The sequence below is a fragment of the Asparagus officinalis genome, chromosome 8, assembly GCF_001876935.1.
Source record: "Asparagus officinalis chromosome 8, Aspof.V1, whole genome shotgun sequence".
Taxonomy (NCBI): Eukaryota; Viridiplantae; Streptophyta; class Magnoliopsida; order Asparagales; family Asparagaceae; genus Asparagus; species Asparagus officinalis.
The window spans coordinates 94,619,408-94,635,888 of record NC_033801.1 but is presented as its reverse complement, the minus strand read 5'-3'; the positions used below and the strand labels follow the sequence as shown (position 1 = coordinate 94,635,888).

Below are 16,481 nucleotides of genomic sequence, written 5' to 3'. Positions count from 1 at the left end.
ATAGATTATTTTAAGCATTTTCATCTACACATCCAAGAAAGATTTGGCTCGTCTTTTTTCCAGTCATATTTCATATTTGAGGAAAGGTCTGCATATATGTGCTTTCTGTTGGAGTTGTTTTGAGGCTTTATTATTGTTGCCATGGTATTAGGTAGTATCAGATTATTGAATTAAGTGGGAAGACTATTTGGATGTTATACTAGCAAACCTTCATTACTTAGTTTGGGAGTTTGCAAATCTGCCTCTAGCAACTAGATCGGAGATTTTGCTTCTAACATGCGTAAAGAAGTTCAATTTTTGCTCGTCTTATGTGATTTTTGTTGGTGCAAATTCCTTCTCCACTGATATGCAAATGAACATTTGCCTATTCTGAATAAGTATCATGGTTGGTGTATGCATTATCCATGAACCTTTCGTACTCTTTACAGGCTTTTTGATAACCCACATCATAAGATGGCATCATCAGCAATTTCAACTGTTTCTATCGGCTCTGTCATTTCTTATGGCCCTCAGGCTGGCTTGGGATCAAAATCGAAGCCCTTGTCCTTGAGCTTTTACTCCCCAAAATCCTTCAAGTGTTTCAGTGGTCTGAAGGCAGCATCATCTGTTAACTTTGAAACAGATGCATCCTTTTTGGGCAAGGAGGGCAACGCCGCTCTCTGGGCTTCAGCTGTCCCAAAAATGCAGCAGAAGCAGAGCACTGCAAATCTCCAGCCTCAAGCATCTTTTAAGGTGGCCGTCCTTGGAGCAGCTGGAGGCATTGGTCAGCCGCTGGCTCTTCTGATCAAGATGTCTCCTCTTGTCTCGTCGCTGCATCTCTATGATATTGCAAATGTCAAAGGAGTAGCAGCTGATCTCAGCCACTGCAATACTCCTTCTCAAGTCTTGGATTTCACAGGGCCATCAGAGTTGGCCAATTGCTTAAAAGGAGTTGATGTGGTTGTCATCCCTGCAGGAGTTCCAAGGAAACCGGGCATGACCCGTGATGACCTATTCAACATTAACGCCAATATCGTGAAGTCACTGGTTGAAGCTGTAGCTGATAATGCTCCAAATGCTTTTATTCACATCATTAGCAACCCTGTCAATTCCACTGTCCCTATAGCTGCTGAGGTTCTGAAGCAGAAAGGAGTTTATGACCCAAAGAAGCTTTTTGGTGTTACGACACTTGATGTTGTTAGAGCTAACACGTTTGTTGCTCAGAAGAAGAACCTCAAGCTCATTGATGTGGATGTTCCTGTCATAGGAGGTCATGCTGGGATTACCATCTTGCCCTTGCTGTCAAGGACAAGGCCATCAGTGACGTTCACAGATGAACAAGTGGAACAACTGACTGTGAGAATCCAGAATGCTGGAACTGAAGTGGTCGAGGCAAAAGCTGGTGCTGGGTCTGCAACTTTATCCATGGCTTATGCAGCTGCTAGATTTGTTGAGTCGTCTCTTCGAGCTTTGGATGGTGACGGTGATGTTTACGAGTGCGCATTCGTTCAGTCTGAACTCACTGATCTGCCCTTCTTTGCTTCAAGAATTAAGCTTGGGAAGAAGGGAGTTGAGGCTGTGATATCTGCTGACCTCCAAGGGATAACTGAATACGAGGCAAAAGCTCTGGAAGCCCTCAAGCCTGAGCTAAAGGCCAGCATCGAGAAGGGCGTAGCGTTTGTCCAAAAGCAGGCGGCGGCAGCTGCTAATTGATGCTCACATTCTGTTCTGTCTTCCTTCTTATCAAATGGTCATACAAGAAATAACTATGAGGTACCAGTCTTTGCAGTTTTGCAGTTGTAGTTCCAACTAGTCATCCCTTCAATGGGATTTAGGAGAGGTTAATGAGTTTGGAGCATGTTAATGATAGAAAGAGGAAAATCATGGCTTATTCCATGGGGAATGTAGCATGCGACTTATTTCATCTTCTTTTTTTTTCTACACAAGATTGAATCTTGTTAGTGTTTTGTTCCACATGTCATAACAGTAAAAACCATTGGCCTCTGGGAGTTGCATGTCAATTTCAATCACGTTCAGAATTGTCATTTGTGATATTGCCATTAATTTATTTTCTTTTATCTTTTGTGAATTATGTTACATGCATGAGTGCGAAAAAAGCATGCTGAGCGTCCTTTTCCTGGAGGAATCCGAGAGAATAAATAAATAGAAAGAAGGCAAAGGCAATTTGGAGTGAACATTGACTCCTCAAGAACGAAGACCATTTGATTTTGTCAATCTTCTGCAGATAATTTTCTCTCAAATCCCCTGTGGATAATATCTCATAGTTATAAGAATAGCTAATGATAGAGATAAGTTAGTTTTGTAAATATGCTGTTGCTTGTCTGGACTGAGTGACTAAACGATTTGACATCGTGAATGATCCATATATTATTAGGTCGTAGAACAAATTTTCACTGTAGACCCAAACTAAGTTTTAATTACTAAAATCGATCTTTTTTTTAATTACCAAAATCGACCCATTTTATACCACGTAAGCTTAATCTCATTTCCTAATTAGTCGGGGTTGTCAATCTCGACTGTTTAGGAGTTGTTAAACCCCAATTAGAAGTTCTAAACACGATTTTTAATGCCCTAAACAGTCGGGGTTAGCAACCTCGACTAATTAGAAAATGTAATTAAACTTACGTGGCATAAAGTGGGTCGATTTTGATAATTAAAAAAAGGGTCGATTTTGGTAATTAAAAGTTGGTTTGGGTCTACAGTGAAAATTTGTTCTTAGGTCGTATTCTTCATCTGCAGTTATTCCTTTGGTTTGGTTATCTTTCTGCAATGTCCAGCCCTCGGGCGCGCTAGGGGAGCATAAGCTGCTTATACGGGCTACATCGCTTAGATTATTATAGCCATTTTCTTTGTTGCCGTCCCCACATCCTTGTAAGCGTTAAAAAATGCTAATAGATATCCAAACATAGAGAAGATCATCAAAAAATCACCTCATACTGTCTTAGGAGGGAAATCAAGACAGATACGAACTGTCTCTCCAGCGAGACAGTGTTTGCTGTCTCTCCAGCGAGACAGTGTTTGCTGTCTCGCCGCCGAGACAGTGTTGAAATGGTCAAAAACTACCTTGATAACTGCCCTACACGTGTCCATTAACTGCCAAGGGGCGTGGGAAACATCATGGGCGAAAATCACGTGGATAACTGCCAAAATAACGGAGTTTGAAATGTCCCCTGAGGCTATAAATACTCCCCTAGGGTCATTTCTGACGAGGATCGAGCATATTTTCGAGCAAACTAGAGCAGAGAGAGAGCAGACTTGAGTTTGGTGTGATTCCTTGAGATTTGAGCTTTGACTTAATCTTAAGAAGAACGATCGTCTTACTTTGATAAGATCCTCGTTTCAAATTCTCACTTCGATAAACGAAGGAAGAATCATAAAGCCCCCTTCACAATCTGTGATTCGGCGGTCTACGAGTCAAAGCGCTCACGGCACAGGCAAAGTCCCACAAAAAACAAGAATCGATAGACGATTTTTGTGTTAGTTTCTCAAAAGTTGTAATTTTCTCATTTTTTTTCATTGTAATTCGTTGTAAACGACCGAAGTTCAATAGAATTATCAATGGAAGCAACTTTTGCTGAAAACAAACTGGCGACCACAGTGGGAGCCAACGGCCTCGCTGCCAAGGCCGCCGTGTTGCAACCAATCAAGATCGTTGTCAACGAAGAGATCGAATATGAATTCGATCAGGCGAAATTCGAGGAGTACTTGTCATCCTCATCATCAAAACTTTCCTCACCCCGCAAGTATAGGAAAGTTTCGTCTCCCAGAAAAAATTTCAAGTCTGCAGTGCCAATGAAGGCCACAGATGAAGATTCTTGCCCGACTGCTGCTAAGGAATCTGCCTGCAACTTCCCTGTTCCAAACGACTCCGCACCCATTAAGGGGTCGTTGATTAATGGCTCACCGGTGCTGACGAAAAGGGCTCGTCAGAGACAGCGCCAGCGCCGTGCTCGTCAATTGGCTAAGGCCATGCAACAAACCGACGGGGTCCACTATTATGCGGACCTAGAGTCGAGGAACAAAAAATGGTTCAGTTGTCTCAACGGCAAAATAATCATATTTCTGCACAGCTTACGACGGAGGAATGGACCCTCGTCAAAAGGGCTCGTTCGACCCTTAGAGAACGTATACAAAGGCGTCGGGTGAAGGCCGCCCGTGCTCGTTCTCTTCGTCAACAAGCACAAGGAATCAAGAAGGAGATGGTGTTTGAAAAGTCACCAAAGAACCGTAGAGTTTGGATGCCGAAGACGTCGCAAACATCCGTTCCGGGCCCGTCTACTGCATCACCAGTGAAACCCTGGGTTAGCCCAGATTTGTCCAAATTTAAAATCACAATGGCGGATCGCCTCGGTCCTTCGGTTGACGATCGAGGCAAAACCCCAGTCAAAGAACAATCAGATTTAGTAAATAAACCTTTAATGGTTTCTTATGCAGGGGGTCGTAAACACTCTCCTGTCAGAACTGCACCAGTCCAGAACGAGAGAATACCAGTTCACTCTCGTTTAGGACCTATGAATACTCCACACCCGTAAAGGGGTGGAATTAAAAATTTAACCTTGGATCGCCCAGAGGCGACGACTAGCCGTCCTGTGCATGTTAACAGGGTTCAAAAACAAAAGATGGATTGCTCAAATCACAATAATGATGAGCTGTACTATCAGAAAAATAACTCAAGGAAAAGGATTGTACGAGAAAACGAGTCTCACTGCTCCTGTGAGAGACCCATTAAAGCAGTACTGACAGAATGCGGATGCTCCAAAAATAATTCAACTAGAGTTTCCGTATTTCAAAGACTTTCCACTGAAACATCTAACCCAAATGCTAAAACTCTTACGGAGCTGGGGGTAGTTGCAACTCCTCCTGTAGCTGCTGAGAAGCCGCAACAACCGGCTAAGCAAAAAGAAAAAGAACCCCAACATAAAGAGGTTCAAGCTCCGAAACAGTCTCGTTTCAACCGACCGATTGGACGAGATAAACCGGAAAGCTCGAACGCACCATATCGTTTCGACGTTATGGCTCAGCTAGCTAATATCCCAGCAAGGATTACGCTATACGAGTTACTGCGCCTCTCGAAAGATACCAGAGAAGCGTTGCAAGAAGCCTTGGCTGATTCTGAGGTATTCCTTACTCAGATTAAGCCAACTCCCGAAAAGCCAGAGTCGTCGATTCAGCATTGCAATCTGGCAGCCACCAAATTTCTCTGCATTGCTTTCACAAAAGAAGATATGCAAGTCAGTAATTCAAAGCATGACAGACCTTTATATTTTACTGGATATATCGGTTCGAGCGTTGTCAACCGGATTCAAGTTGATCCGGGTTCCGCTGTTAGCATCATACCACTTCGGTTGATGTATCACCTTTGAATTCCCGCCAGCAAGCTAGCCTCCACGGGAACCGTCATCTACGGATTTAACACTAGTGGATCAAGACCGTTGGGGAAAATTCGGGTGAAGTGTCAGCTCGGAGACTTGAAGTCTGAAGTCACCTGCTATGTAATTGATGCCGAGACTTCCTATAATTTACTGTTGGGTCGTCCATGGAGCCACAGTAATCTTATAGTTCCCTCTACCCTCCATCAGTGTCTGAAATATGTCGACACTAATGATGAGGTCAAGACGGTGGTCGCGGATAAACAACCATTCAAGGGGTTAGAAAACTACTTTACTGACTCCCTTCTTTATGGTGCTGAATCCGATACTGAATCATCGGCCCATGGTACGGACAGCGGAGAAGAAGCTGATACCGTAGCTGGGCTCGATTATAGTGAAGGTCTTGTACTAAATGACATTGAACCTCTTGTAATCGATCTTGACGGTGGTAATTCGTCGGATGAAAGTTGTAACTGGCAGCTTGCCGATGAAATAATAAACAATGACTTAGAGTACTCGCGTTGTCTTGACGATGTAATGCAGGAATTGTATGACGACCCTAGCCTACATATGCCGCTTCGTTCGTCTTGCACGACGACGAAACATATCCGAAGTTCAGTCGGAACAACTATGCTCCTACCCGCGAAGATAGGGGATGAAAAAAAAAAGTTTTCGGGAAAGGGGAACCATCCCCGACCCCAGATCTTTTCTTAGACACTTATTCGGATGATGAAGAACCCGGACGACATTTCTCTCGGTACAGTTCACAAGCGAATGGTTACATGACGAGCCAAGGCTACAACCTCTCGCTCGGTGAAGGTCTTCATTTTGGTCAAGGTGTTAGGGTTCCACCCCGTCCTGCCTACGTACCAAAAGGGAGACCTGATAATTATTACAGTCATAAAAGGGGGTCTGGGTTATACTTCATCATCTGATGACGAATATGGCTAACAGATTATTAGCCAACTAATAAATAAGAGTGGGCATTCATCCGATGCTTCAACCTGGGATTCTGACGTAAGCATTGGAGAAAGATTCAAAGCCCTAATGTTGAACATGGCGACAGTTGATCCTTCCACAACCGAAGAAGACGATCAATTGCCTATTTGGGAAGATCCATGGATGCATTAGATAAAGTAGTCCAAGTTAATATGGGTGACGAAGCTAACCCAAAGCCTATATTTATCAGCGGTGATCTCCTAGCGGATGAAAAAGAGGAACTAATCGCCCTCGTTAAAGAGTATATCGACGTTTTCGCTTGGAACTACGAAGATATGCCGGGACTTGACCCAGATGTAGCAATGCATAGCCTTAACATTAAACAGGATGCTAAACCCGTCAAGCAACAACAAAGACGGTTTCGTCCGCGGATTATGGAGGCAATAGAAGCTGAAGTCAAGAAATTGATCGATTCAGGTTTTGTCAGAGAAGAACAACACCCTGAATGGTTGGCAAATATCGTTCCAGTTCTTAAAAAGAACGGAAAGATCAGAATCTGTATTGACTTCAGAGATCTGAATACCGCCTGTCCTAAAGACGACTTCCCCTTACCAATTACGGATGTCATCATTGACAATACATGCAGGTTCGAGAGAATGTCATTTATGGATGGATTTTCTGGGTATAATCAGATCAAGATGCACCCGGACGATGAAAAGCATACAGCATTTAGAACACCCCTTGGTGTCTTCTGTTACACTGTTATGCCTTTTGGTTTGAAGAACGCTGGTGCTACGTACCAACGTGCGATGACGAAGATCTTTCAAGAACACCTTCGGAAGACCGTCGAATGCTATGTTGATGACCTGGTCGTTAAGAGCCGTGATAAAAACGACCACATTAAAGATTTGAAGACGATGTTCGATCTCATGAGGACTCATCAGTTAAAGATGAATTCGACTAAATCATTCCTTGGAATGTCCAGCGGTAAATTTCTTGGGTTTGTCGTCACCACAAAAGGTATTCATATCGATCCTGAAAAGGTGAAGGCGATACATGAATTACAACCCCCGAGGAATCTTAAAGAACTCAGGGGGTTGCAAGGTCGATTGGCATATATCCGTCAGTTTATATCAAATCTGTCTAGAAAATGTCAACCGTTCTCTAAACTCGCGAAGAAAGGCGTGTCGTTCGTTTGGGATGAAGCATGCCAAAAGGCATTCGAAGATATTAAGAAATATCTGGCGAATCCACCTATTCTCGTTGCACCGAAATCAGGCAAACCGTTTTTGATTTATGTCAAAGCGACGAGCCATTCGTTAAGTGCATTACTCGCAAAAGACGACGATAACGGTCACGAACAAGCTGTGTATTATCTGAGTCGTACATTGGTAGGATCTGAGTCTCGTTATCCGATGATTGAGAAGGAATGCCTCGCCTTGGTATTCGCAATCCAAAAAATGCGACATTATTTGGTTGGACAGACAATTTATATCATTTCCAACATAAACCCAATCCGGGTATTCATGACCCAACCGGCTTCCATGAATTGGCGTTTAGCCAGGTGAGCTCTACTATTATCGCAATATGATCTGTACTTCAAGCAACAAAAATCAGTTAAAGGACGAGCTATTTGCGATCTTTTGGCGGAAAATCCTACGAAAGATGTAGTGGAGTTGTACGACGATCTGCCGGATGAAACCCACGAAGTTAATGTCACCTCACATCAACGAGTGTGGCAATTATACTTCGATGGGGCTTCCCGAGCAACCAACGTGGCGAGTGCGCCCGGATGTTCTAAAATCTCCTCAGGAGTGGGGGTCGTTTTAGTTTCCCCAGGAAAGCATGTCTTACCTAGAGCATACTCGTTGACCGAACCTTGCTCTAATAATGTAGCCGAGTACAACACATTGATAATTGGACTCAATTTTGCCAAAGAGCTGGGGGTCGAATACCTTGAAGCTTTTGGAGATTCTCAATTGGTAGTTAATCAAATTCGAGGAGAGTATGAAGTCAGAAATCGAGACCTGATTCCATACCACCAGGTGGCCATCGAAATGGCAAGCTCGTTTGAAGAATTTTTCATCGAGTACGTTCCGCGTCTCCAAAATACATACGCAGACGCATTGGCGGCATTGTCGGTATCTCTGGCTCAGCCTCCCGAGACAGAACAATTAATTACAGTGAGAACTCACCAACTTATTGTTCCTATCTACGATTCGGTTGCCAAAGAAGCATATTCAACAAGAGTTGAGCCCGAAGTTCGAGATTGGCATTTCCCTATTATTGATTATGTCCTACACGGTATCTTACCTGAAGATGTGAAAGAAAGGGATTCGATTCGGCGGAGAGCACCGAGATTTTACTACAACGCTGAATCACAAATGTTGTACCGGCGATCATACGACGATCTATTACTCCGTTGTCTATCCAATAAAGAAGCAGAACAAGCACTCAAAGAGGCGCATGAGGGGATATGTGGTGCACATCAACCCGGTCCTAAACTCTGTGACCGACTTAGGAGAATCGGATATTATTGGCCAACTATGGTAAAGGATGCAGCTGACTACGCCCGACGATATCAAGCATGTCAATTGCATGCAAATTATCTGCACCAGCCTCCAGAGCATCTGCACACACCCTTCGGCAACGTCATGGCCGTTTGAGACCTGGGGAATGGATATTTTTGGTCCTATAAATCCCCCGTCAGTCAAAGGGGATCGGTTCATCCTAGCAATCACCGATTACTTCTCCAAATGGGCTGAAGCGATTCCGCTCAGAGAAGTTAAAACGAGTAACGTCATTGCATTCATCAAACACCATATCATCTACCGGCATGGTGTCCCAAGACGAATCATACATGACAACGGACCTCAATTCATCAGCAACGCCTTCATCAGGTTTTGCGAGAAGTTCAAAATTCAGGACATTTCGTCGACAGCTTACAATCCCACAGCAAATGGATTGGCTGAAGCTTTCAACAAAACAATCATAAAGCTCTTGTTAAAACTTGTGAAAACTAATAAACGAGATTGGGATGACAAGCTTGGCGCAGCTCTATGGGCCTATCGTACCACGGTACGTACACCGACGGGAGTGACCCCGTACTCGTTGGTATACGGATGTAAAGCCGTTCTTCCATTGGAAATACAAATTCCATCTCTTCGGATTGCTCTCGCAACACAAATGACAACCGAAGAACAACATCAGAAACGTCTCGAAGAACTCAAGATGCTTGATGAAAAGCGCCTAGAAGCTCAACAGCATATTGAGTTCTACCAAGCCAGAATTTCCCGAGCCTTCGACAAAAAGGTTCGACAACGGAGTTTTAAATAAGGAGATTTGGTCCTAGCTGAAAGACGGCCTATGATCCTTAACTCCAAGAAGAAAGGAAAATTCGAACCCAAATGGGAAGGACCGTTTGTGATAGAAACAGTCTATTCAAACGGTGTTTACCGCCTGATTACCCAAGATGGCAGCAAATTAATGATGTCAATAAATGGGAAGTTCCTGAAAAAATATTATCCGTAATATGTTCAGGATAACCTATGCAGAACGGGAAGTTCCTAGAGAATCCTGTATAGGATATTTTGGGATAACCCGAGATCAGTTGATTGTTCTAAATATGAAACTGATCTTTCAAATAATATGTTTTTGATTATCATAAAGTTCTTTTACAGCTTTTGTTGAGATGAGATTCAAATCTGTAAACAATTAATCTTTCCTCACAAAACTCCTCACCGGTCAAATCGATCCTCTCCAATTCTGGGTTTATCTCTACCAACAAACAAGAGACCAGGAGATAGAATATAAAATTCTTCCTCTCCGATTTTGGGTTTATCTCTACCAACAAACAAGAGACCAGGAGATAGAATATAAAATTCTTCCTCTCCGATTCTGGGTTTATCTCTACTAACAAACAAGAGACCAGGAGATGGAATATAAAATTATTCCTATCCGATTCTAGGGTTTATCTCTACCAACAAACAAGAGATTGAAAGATAGAATACCCAATTCTTTCTTTATAATATCGGGTTTGTTATCCTACATAGGAAACACAACCTATTTACATTTTAAAATCCATGTCATTCATACATGGGGGACATTATCTCAATCCCTTATTAGAGATAAGTCTACATCTAACACATGTAGCCTACATATTCAATATTGTAGTTCAAAACCTAAAAGAGTTTAATTCTTTTAGCCCAACGTTATATGTGAAACGGACCTAGATAATTCACATACTAGCCCGACTCAAACGGTAGTCGGTAAAGGCATATCAAATCCGTTGATGGCTGAGGATTTGCCAAAAATCCTATAAGTATTATGGTTATTTATTCTAAACAAGAATGAGTAATCATAATAACATCTTAATGAGCAAAAATATTCAATATATTGACCAAGAGTGTTCAAACAAAGCTACAAAAATTTATGTTCTCCAATTACAAGAGTTTATATTGGCGAATCTGATCTTCAAGTTGCGAAAGCTCTAATGCATAAGCCTGTTCAAGCTCAGCCGCCAATTTAATTTTGAAAGCTTCTTCGTCAACACTTTGAAGCTCGGCAACCTCTTATTCCTTTTCGGCAAGTATTTTATCCTGAAGATTCAATTGCTGAAACAGGTCTTCTTTAGCTTGAGTTACCTTCGTCAACTCAGACTCCAAAATATCATGAGCATCCTTAGCATTTACAAGTTGCTCTTCTAAGCGAGCTATTTCCGCTCGACTCGACTCTAAGTCCCGACGCAGGTTAACCTTGGCTTGTGTTTTCCTACCAACACTCACCCTAAGTTGATTACTGCGGGCTAGCTTGAGTTACCTTCGTCAACTCAGACTCCAAAATATCATGAGCATCCTTAGCATTTACAAGTTGCTCTTCTAAGCGAGCTATTTCCGCTCGACTCGACTCTAAGTCCCGACGCAGGTTAACCTTGGCTTGTGTTTTCCTGCCAACACTCACCCTAAGTTGATTACTGCGGGCTTTTAGCTTTTGAAGTTCGAGGTTAGCTGATTTTTGAGAATCACGCCACGCTTGCAACTTGGAGTCCATGTGAGAAGCAATATAGGAAGGTATGCTTTTGGTGCGAAGACCCTTCAGAAGTTCAACATGTTGCTTCAAGTCGACCAAATAGGCGTTGATCGAATCGGCTAACTCATTATATCCTTCCTCTCGGATTTCCCATATGTAATGATCAAGGGGTCTCTTAAAATTCTCAAAATACGATCCTTTGAAGAGAATGCGATCGACCATAGCATTTAAAAAAGAGATGAAGCCTTGAAGATCAGAGCAAATGACAGCCTTATCCGGATCCTCGTCTGCCAACAAAGCCTGGATTTGATTTAATAATGCTGAGGAAGGAGCTGCGATGAGGACAAATATGTTAGTAAAAAATATATGTGTGTATGCATAACGGCAAGTTGAAGCATACCAAGTTTAACAGAAGAGCCTTCAGCATGACTTTGTTCACCCAATAGTGGTAGCCCGGCCTCCTGAACAGCCAAAGTTGGTTCAGGAATGACAGCCTTTGACGTACCTACTACATCGGAAGATTTTTCAACTTCAACCTCAGAGAACTTCGGGTCCAAGTTAAGAGGTTCCTGGGGAGAATATTCTGCAAACAAGAGAATCGCAATGAGTATGATGGAATGGTAATCAGAAATTCGAAACAAATGATGGGTAAAACTCACCAACTCTAGGCACAACATCAGCCGACGTACCAACTTCTTCAGTTGGTCTCGCTTTTGTTGCGACCGGACTAATTTGAGGGGTGACAGTGACTTCTATCATCATGGGATCCATGGGAGTAGTAGGTTGGGATTCGGGAATGAATGATTGAAGATCAACTTCGGTTCCCGCCCATGACAAGTGGTTACGACCATCAGGTTGATCATGAATCCCAGTGATTATAGTTGTATCAGTTCCGGCAACTGGTCCTATAATTCGAACACTTACATGATAAATCAAATTAAAAAAAAAAGTATATATGTATATATACGGAGTTTACAGAATAGAGGCTTTACTCTCGGAAGGACCCGCTTCTGTTAAACCGACTCCAACGGTTGAGTCTGTGGCTGCACCAGGAGTTTTCCCCGACAATAGATCGGAGATATACTGATGGTCGTCTTCTGAAAGATCGAGATCGAGGTGATGCTCGTTGAAATCCTCGACCTCTGTTGCATGTGTGGTTTCTCCTCCAACAGATTCCTTCATTATGGCATCTACAGAACGTGTTAAGTCATAAATAACATATGAATTTAGACGAATATGCCCAAAATGAAGATTAATGTTACCTTTGTCAACCGGGACGGATTCGAGAGCTCCACTATTTGCACCCGCTTCTTTTAGTTTGACTAAAAGGAGACAAAGCGCACAAGTCATTAGAGGAGGCACACGGTCCGACTCATTCATTTTTCGGAATTGCCTTCCGAATGAGGAAAGATCAGTACCTGCGTCTGAAGCCGATGGATCAATATCAGAAGTTGGTGGAACAACAGTTGTTTCGTCTTTCATAGCATCCTGCATTTGTTGGACGAAGCTGGACTCCTCAGCCTCCATCCCGCCAGGAGAAGCAGCGTCAGCTCGATATTCTCTCTCTTCTTGACTCCCTACAGAAGTCGAGTATGGAGTAAGTTCGAGTGTTAAGAAGGTTGAGAGCAATAAAGACGAGTTGTTACCTTATTCATCTTAAGAAGCGCTACGGGCAGATGTCTCCTCTAAAGCGGGAAGACGAACACGTGGCTTAGAGGCAGCCTTCTTCCGTCTTTTTAATGGACGCACCTCATCCTGAGCCCCAGATCCTTCGTGACGATGCTTGGTGCGCAATTCAACTTCGGGAAAGGCTTGGGTTTGAGCTTGAGTGGAAGGTCGCGACCTTTGCCGACGAGCAAGAGGCACTTCATCCTCCTCATCCTCTTCATCCCCACTGAGAACTTCTACCGTCATCTGATTAGGATAGGTCATGACGACTCTCTCTCTCCTTTTTTTCGGAGCATCTTGCGGTTGGGCAGGAGCAATGGAAGGTTTTACAAGTCCTCTTTCAAAGAAAGAGTCGGGGAGACCTATTGCTTCCTCAGAACTTGAACCAGTCTCGCCCGCCCCCTCAGAGGTTTCTGTTTCCTCAGAATCAAACTCTTCTTCGCTACCAGTTGGGAGGACCGGTTCCTTTCCTTTTCTTGAAGATTCAGCAGCCTCTTTTCCTCGGGGCGACATCACAGCTTCACGGGGGTTCCTTTCCTTTTCTTGAAGATTCAGCAGCCTCTTTTCCTCGGGGCGACATCACAGCTTCACGGGTCGCTTCTGTTGCTTGCCGCGGAGCTACCTCTTCCTCTGAGTCTGATATTCTCCTTCGTCGGGTAACGATATTGGCAGCTATCAACCACTTACAATATAGGAAAGTCATCCGCAGAGGCGGTGCTTCCAAAGGGAGGTCGAACTCAGCATTCGTGCAGCCGGCAATGCTCCAAGCCCTCGCCCCATCAATAAGTCCACCTCGAACGCTAAGGTGACGGTTCGGGTTGCCGACATACATTTGATCATAGCCGAATTCACGAGCAAATCGACATGGAAGATAAGGTTCAATATGACAAACATCTCTTACCCTGAACAATAGATAACCAGGTCGAATGTTCATCAGCCATCTGAAGCACCCGACATCTAAGATAGTGCGATTCTGCCTTGGGTCTTCAGCATCCAGTAAGGTTGTATTGTACGTACCGGAGAATCGAGGAAAGCAGGGAAAGAACTCCCAACATTTGTGAACCTTAAAATGCCTCGTTATATCCGCCCATCGATGTTTGACCCATTTACAACCCTCAAGATTATGCAACAGAGGGAGACTGGGGTCCACCGTCTCGGGAGCTTCCATCAAATCTGGCCGGTGAAGTACCAACCAGGTCATTAAATAGGTGTAGGGTAGCTCCAGCTTCGGAACAGATACACTGACAGAGGGTTTCTTTTTCTCCTGAGTGAACACGGAGATTAATTGTCGTAATCCACTGTGAATAGCAGCCACCATAGCAGGAAGCAAGGATAATTTGCGACCTGTAGCCAACTGGACGGCTGGATATAACACTTCCACTAGCATAGAATCAGAGGATTGATGGGGAACTACACACCTTTTTAACCATAAAGCCAAGAAGCCAGCCAACAGAGTGGTGGGATGAATCGGAACACCAGCTTACCACAGATAAGAACAGAATTTGGTACCATGTGGAAATCCGTCTTCTGAGTGAGAGGTGTAAGATTGGGCGTTCGTTTTCTCTAACAGCCGGTTGATTTCATTCGGAGTCAAAGGAGATAACCCGCACACTTCTTCTGAACGATTATCGAGGTTCTTGAACAGATAATCAGCGAATTGTTTCAAGCTAATCTGAGGAGATCTCTTCTTGGCTTTAGTATCCATCTCGGCCATGGCTATATGATAATGACAGGTCAATTCCCATAAAGTGTCGTGGGTCACGGTTGACCGATCTTTCATCTTATTCAGCTGACTTGTAGTTGGGAAGAACTCTTGATATGGAACATCGCCTATAGGCAAACCAGACACCTTCATCATTTCGTGCAGCGGTAACCCGAGCTCCCCGTTCTTGGTGAAGAATGTATTGGTGTAAGGGTTGTAAGTCTCGAACAAACAAAGGAAATGACCTACACTAATCTGCAGACCAAACATACTGGCACGGATCGGGACTGACAACCCTAACTCTGCCAATTCTCGCCCCTAACGATTCAACACATATCGAGTCATCCTGGTCCACCATTTGTCTCCAAAATAATGGACCCATCCATAGCATCTGAAGTGCTCGCGGGGTAATTTCTTCCTCATTGCAGCTAAACGGTTCTTTACGGTGTTCAATTGTCCTGGCCTAGGATACCTGGATGAAGTCCTCGTACAGAGGCTCTGTCACTAGAACCCGGGGTAGCCTCATTCCCAATGAAACCACAGTGAATACGCTCGTGGTTTTTGGTCAACCTCCAGAACATTTCACGACCAACGGACAGGTTTCTGAACTTTAAAAGCGAATGCTCTCGAGGAATCCAGGGCAGATATAAGAATGATGACCCGCTTTGATGCAACCATTGTGCAGACCTGCAGGCAACGATCTCCGGATCTTTTACGGAGTCACCAAATAAAAAGTCTGGTTTCCTTATGCACTGGTTCGAGTCTTGCTCTGAAATTAAAGTAGTGTCCGTGATTATCCGTCGCAGAATACGACAACTACCCCGCTGAATCAATTCTCGGGCTTCTTCGCTGTAATCTGACTTGAATTGGGGAGCTGATTCGATTAATGGGAGCCCCTCATAATAAGAGTGGGTAACGCTACTCTGGCCCGTAACCGCATCAGCAGTAAAGATGGTAGAAGGAAATTAGACTGATAAAGAAAACATACACATAAATTGTGTAAGAATAGTCCTAAAATCTTGAGAGAAAGCGGTATATCTTACTCCATAAGATATAATCGCTACCTCATAACAGGTGTGACGATTTCCCATCCACCACGTGTATAAAGGAGATATGCGTTACTATGCACGAGCATTATAACGGCATATCAAAACCTTTCAGCACACGTGGAATGATACGAAATCGCCCCTGTGTATTCTGAAGTGCGTTTTGTCCAAGCAAAACAAACACTTTTAAGCGTCGATCCCCTCAAAGGATGATACCGGCTCTTCTCGAAGGTATCTCAAAGGATACAAACGAGGATCTGCATACAAATACAGTAATGTACATATGAAATTGACAAAATATAGTATATCAATCGATGAAAGGGTGAGAAGTATACCCCCGTGTGAAACAGCAGCGAGACCCGCCTCTTCAGGGGACTGAACAGTCGAACGGCCTCGGGGTGCTCGAGCTCTACGCGGCGACATGACGAAAACACAAGCTACATTGAAACCCAAGGGGAAAGTTAAAGTTTTGAACGTAAAATTGAACAAAATATCATGAAATATCGCTGAAACAGTGCATGCAAGGTTACAGTTAAAGGAAATTGAGATTTTAAAGAAAGAGGGTGAACAAACCTGTCAAATCCGAGTGGGATCTCCCCAAACAAAGGACAGCGCGAGACAGTAAATACTGTCTCTCACGACGAGACAATATAAGCTGTCTCGCACTACGAGACAGTATAAGCTGTCTCGCATAGGTGATATCTTGTCGTTTTGATACGTATGGATACT

General features: G+C 43.6%; 1 protein-coding gene across 1 annotated transcript in view; it reads left to right on the top strand.

Moving 5' to 3' along the window:
• Positions 1-2,031, top strand: part of LOC109819463 (malate dehydrogenase, chloroplastic-like) — a 5,138-nt gene extending 3,107 nt beyond the window's left edge. Inside the window, exon 2 of the mRNA XM_020385203.1 lies at positions 429-2,031. Coding sequence (XP_020240792.1) covers positions 454-1,692 — 1,239 coding nt within the window. The 5' untranslated portion in view covers positions 429-453 and the 3' untranslated portion in view covers positions 1,693-2,031. The remainder of the gene's footprint in view (positions 1-428) is intronic.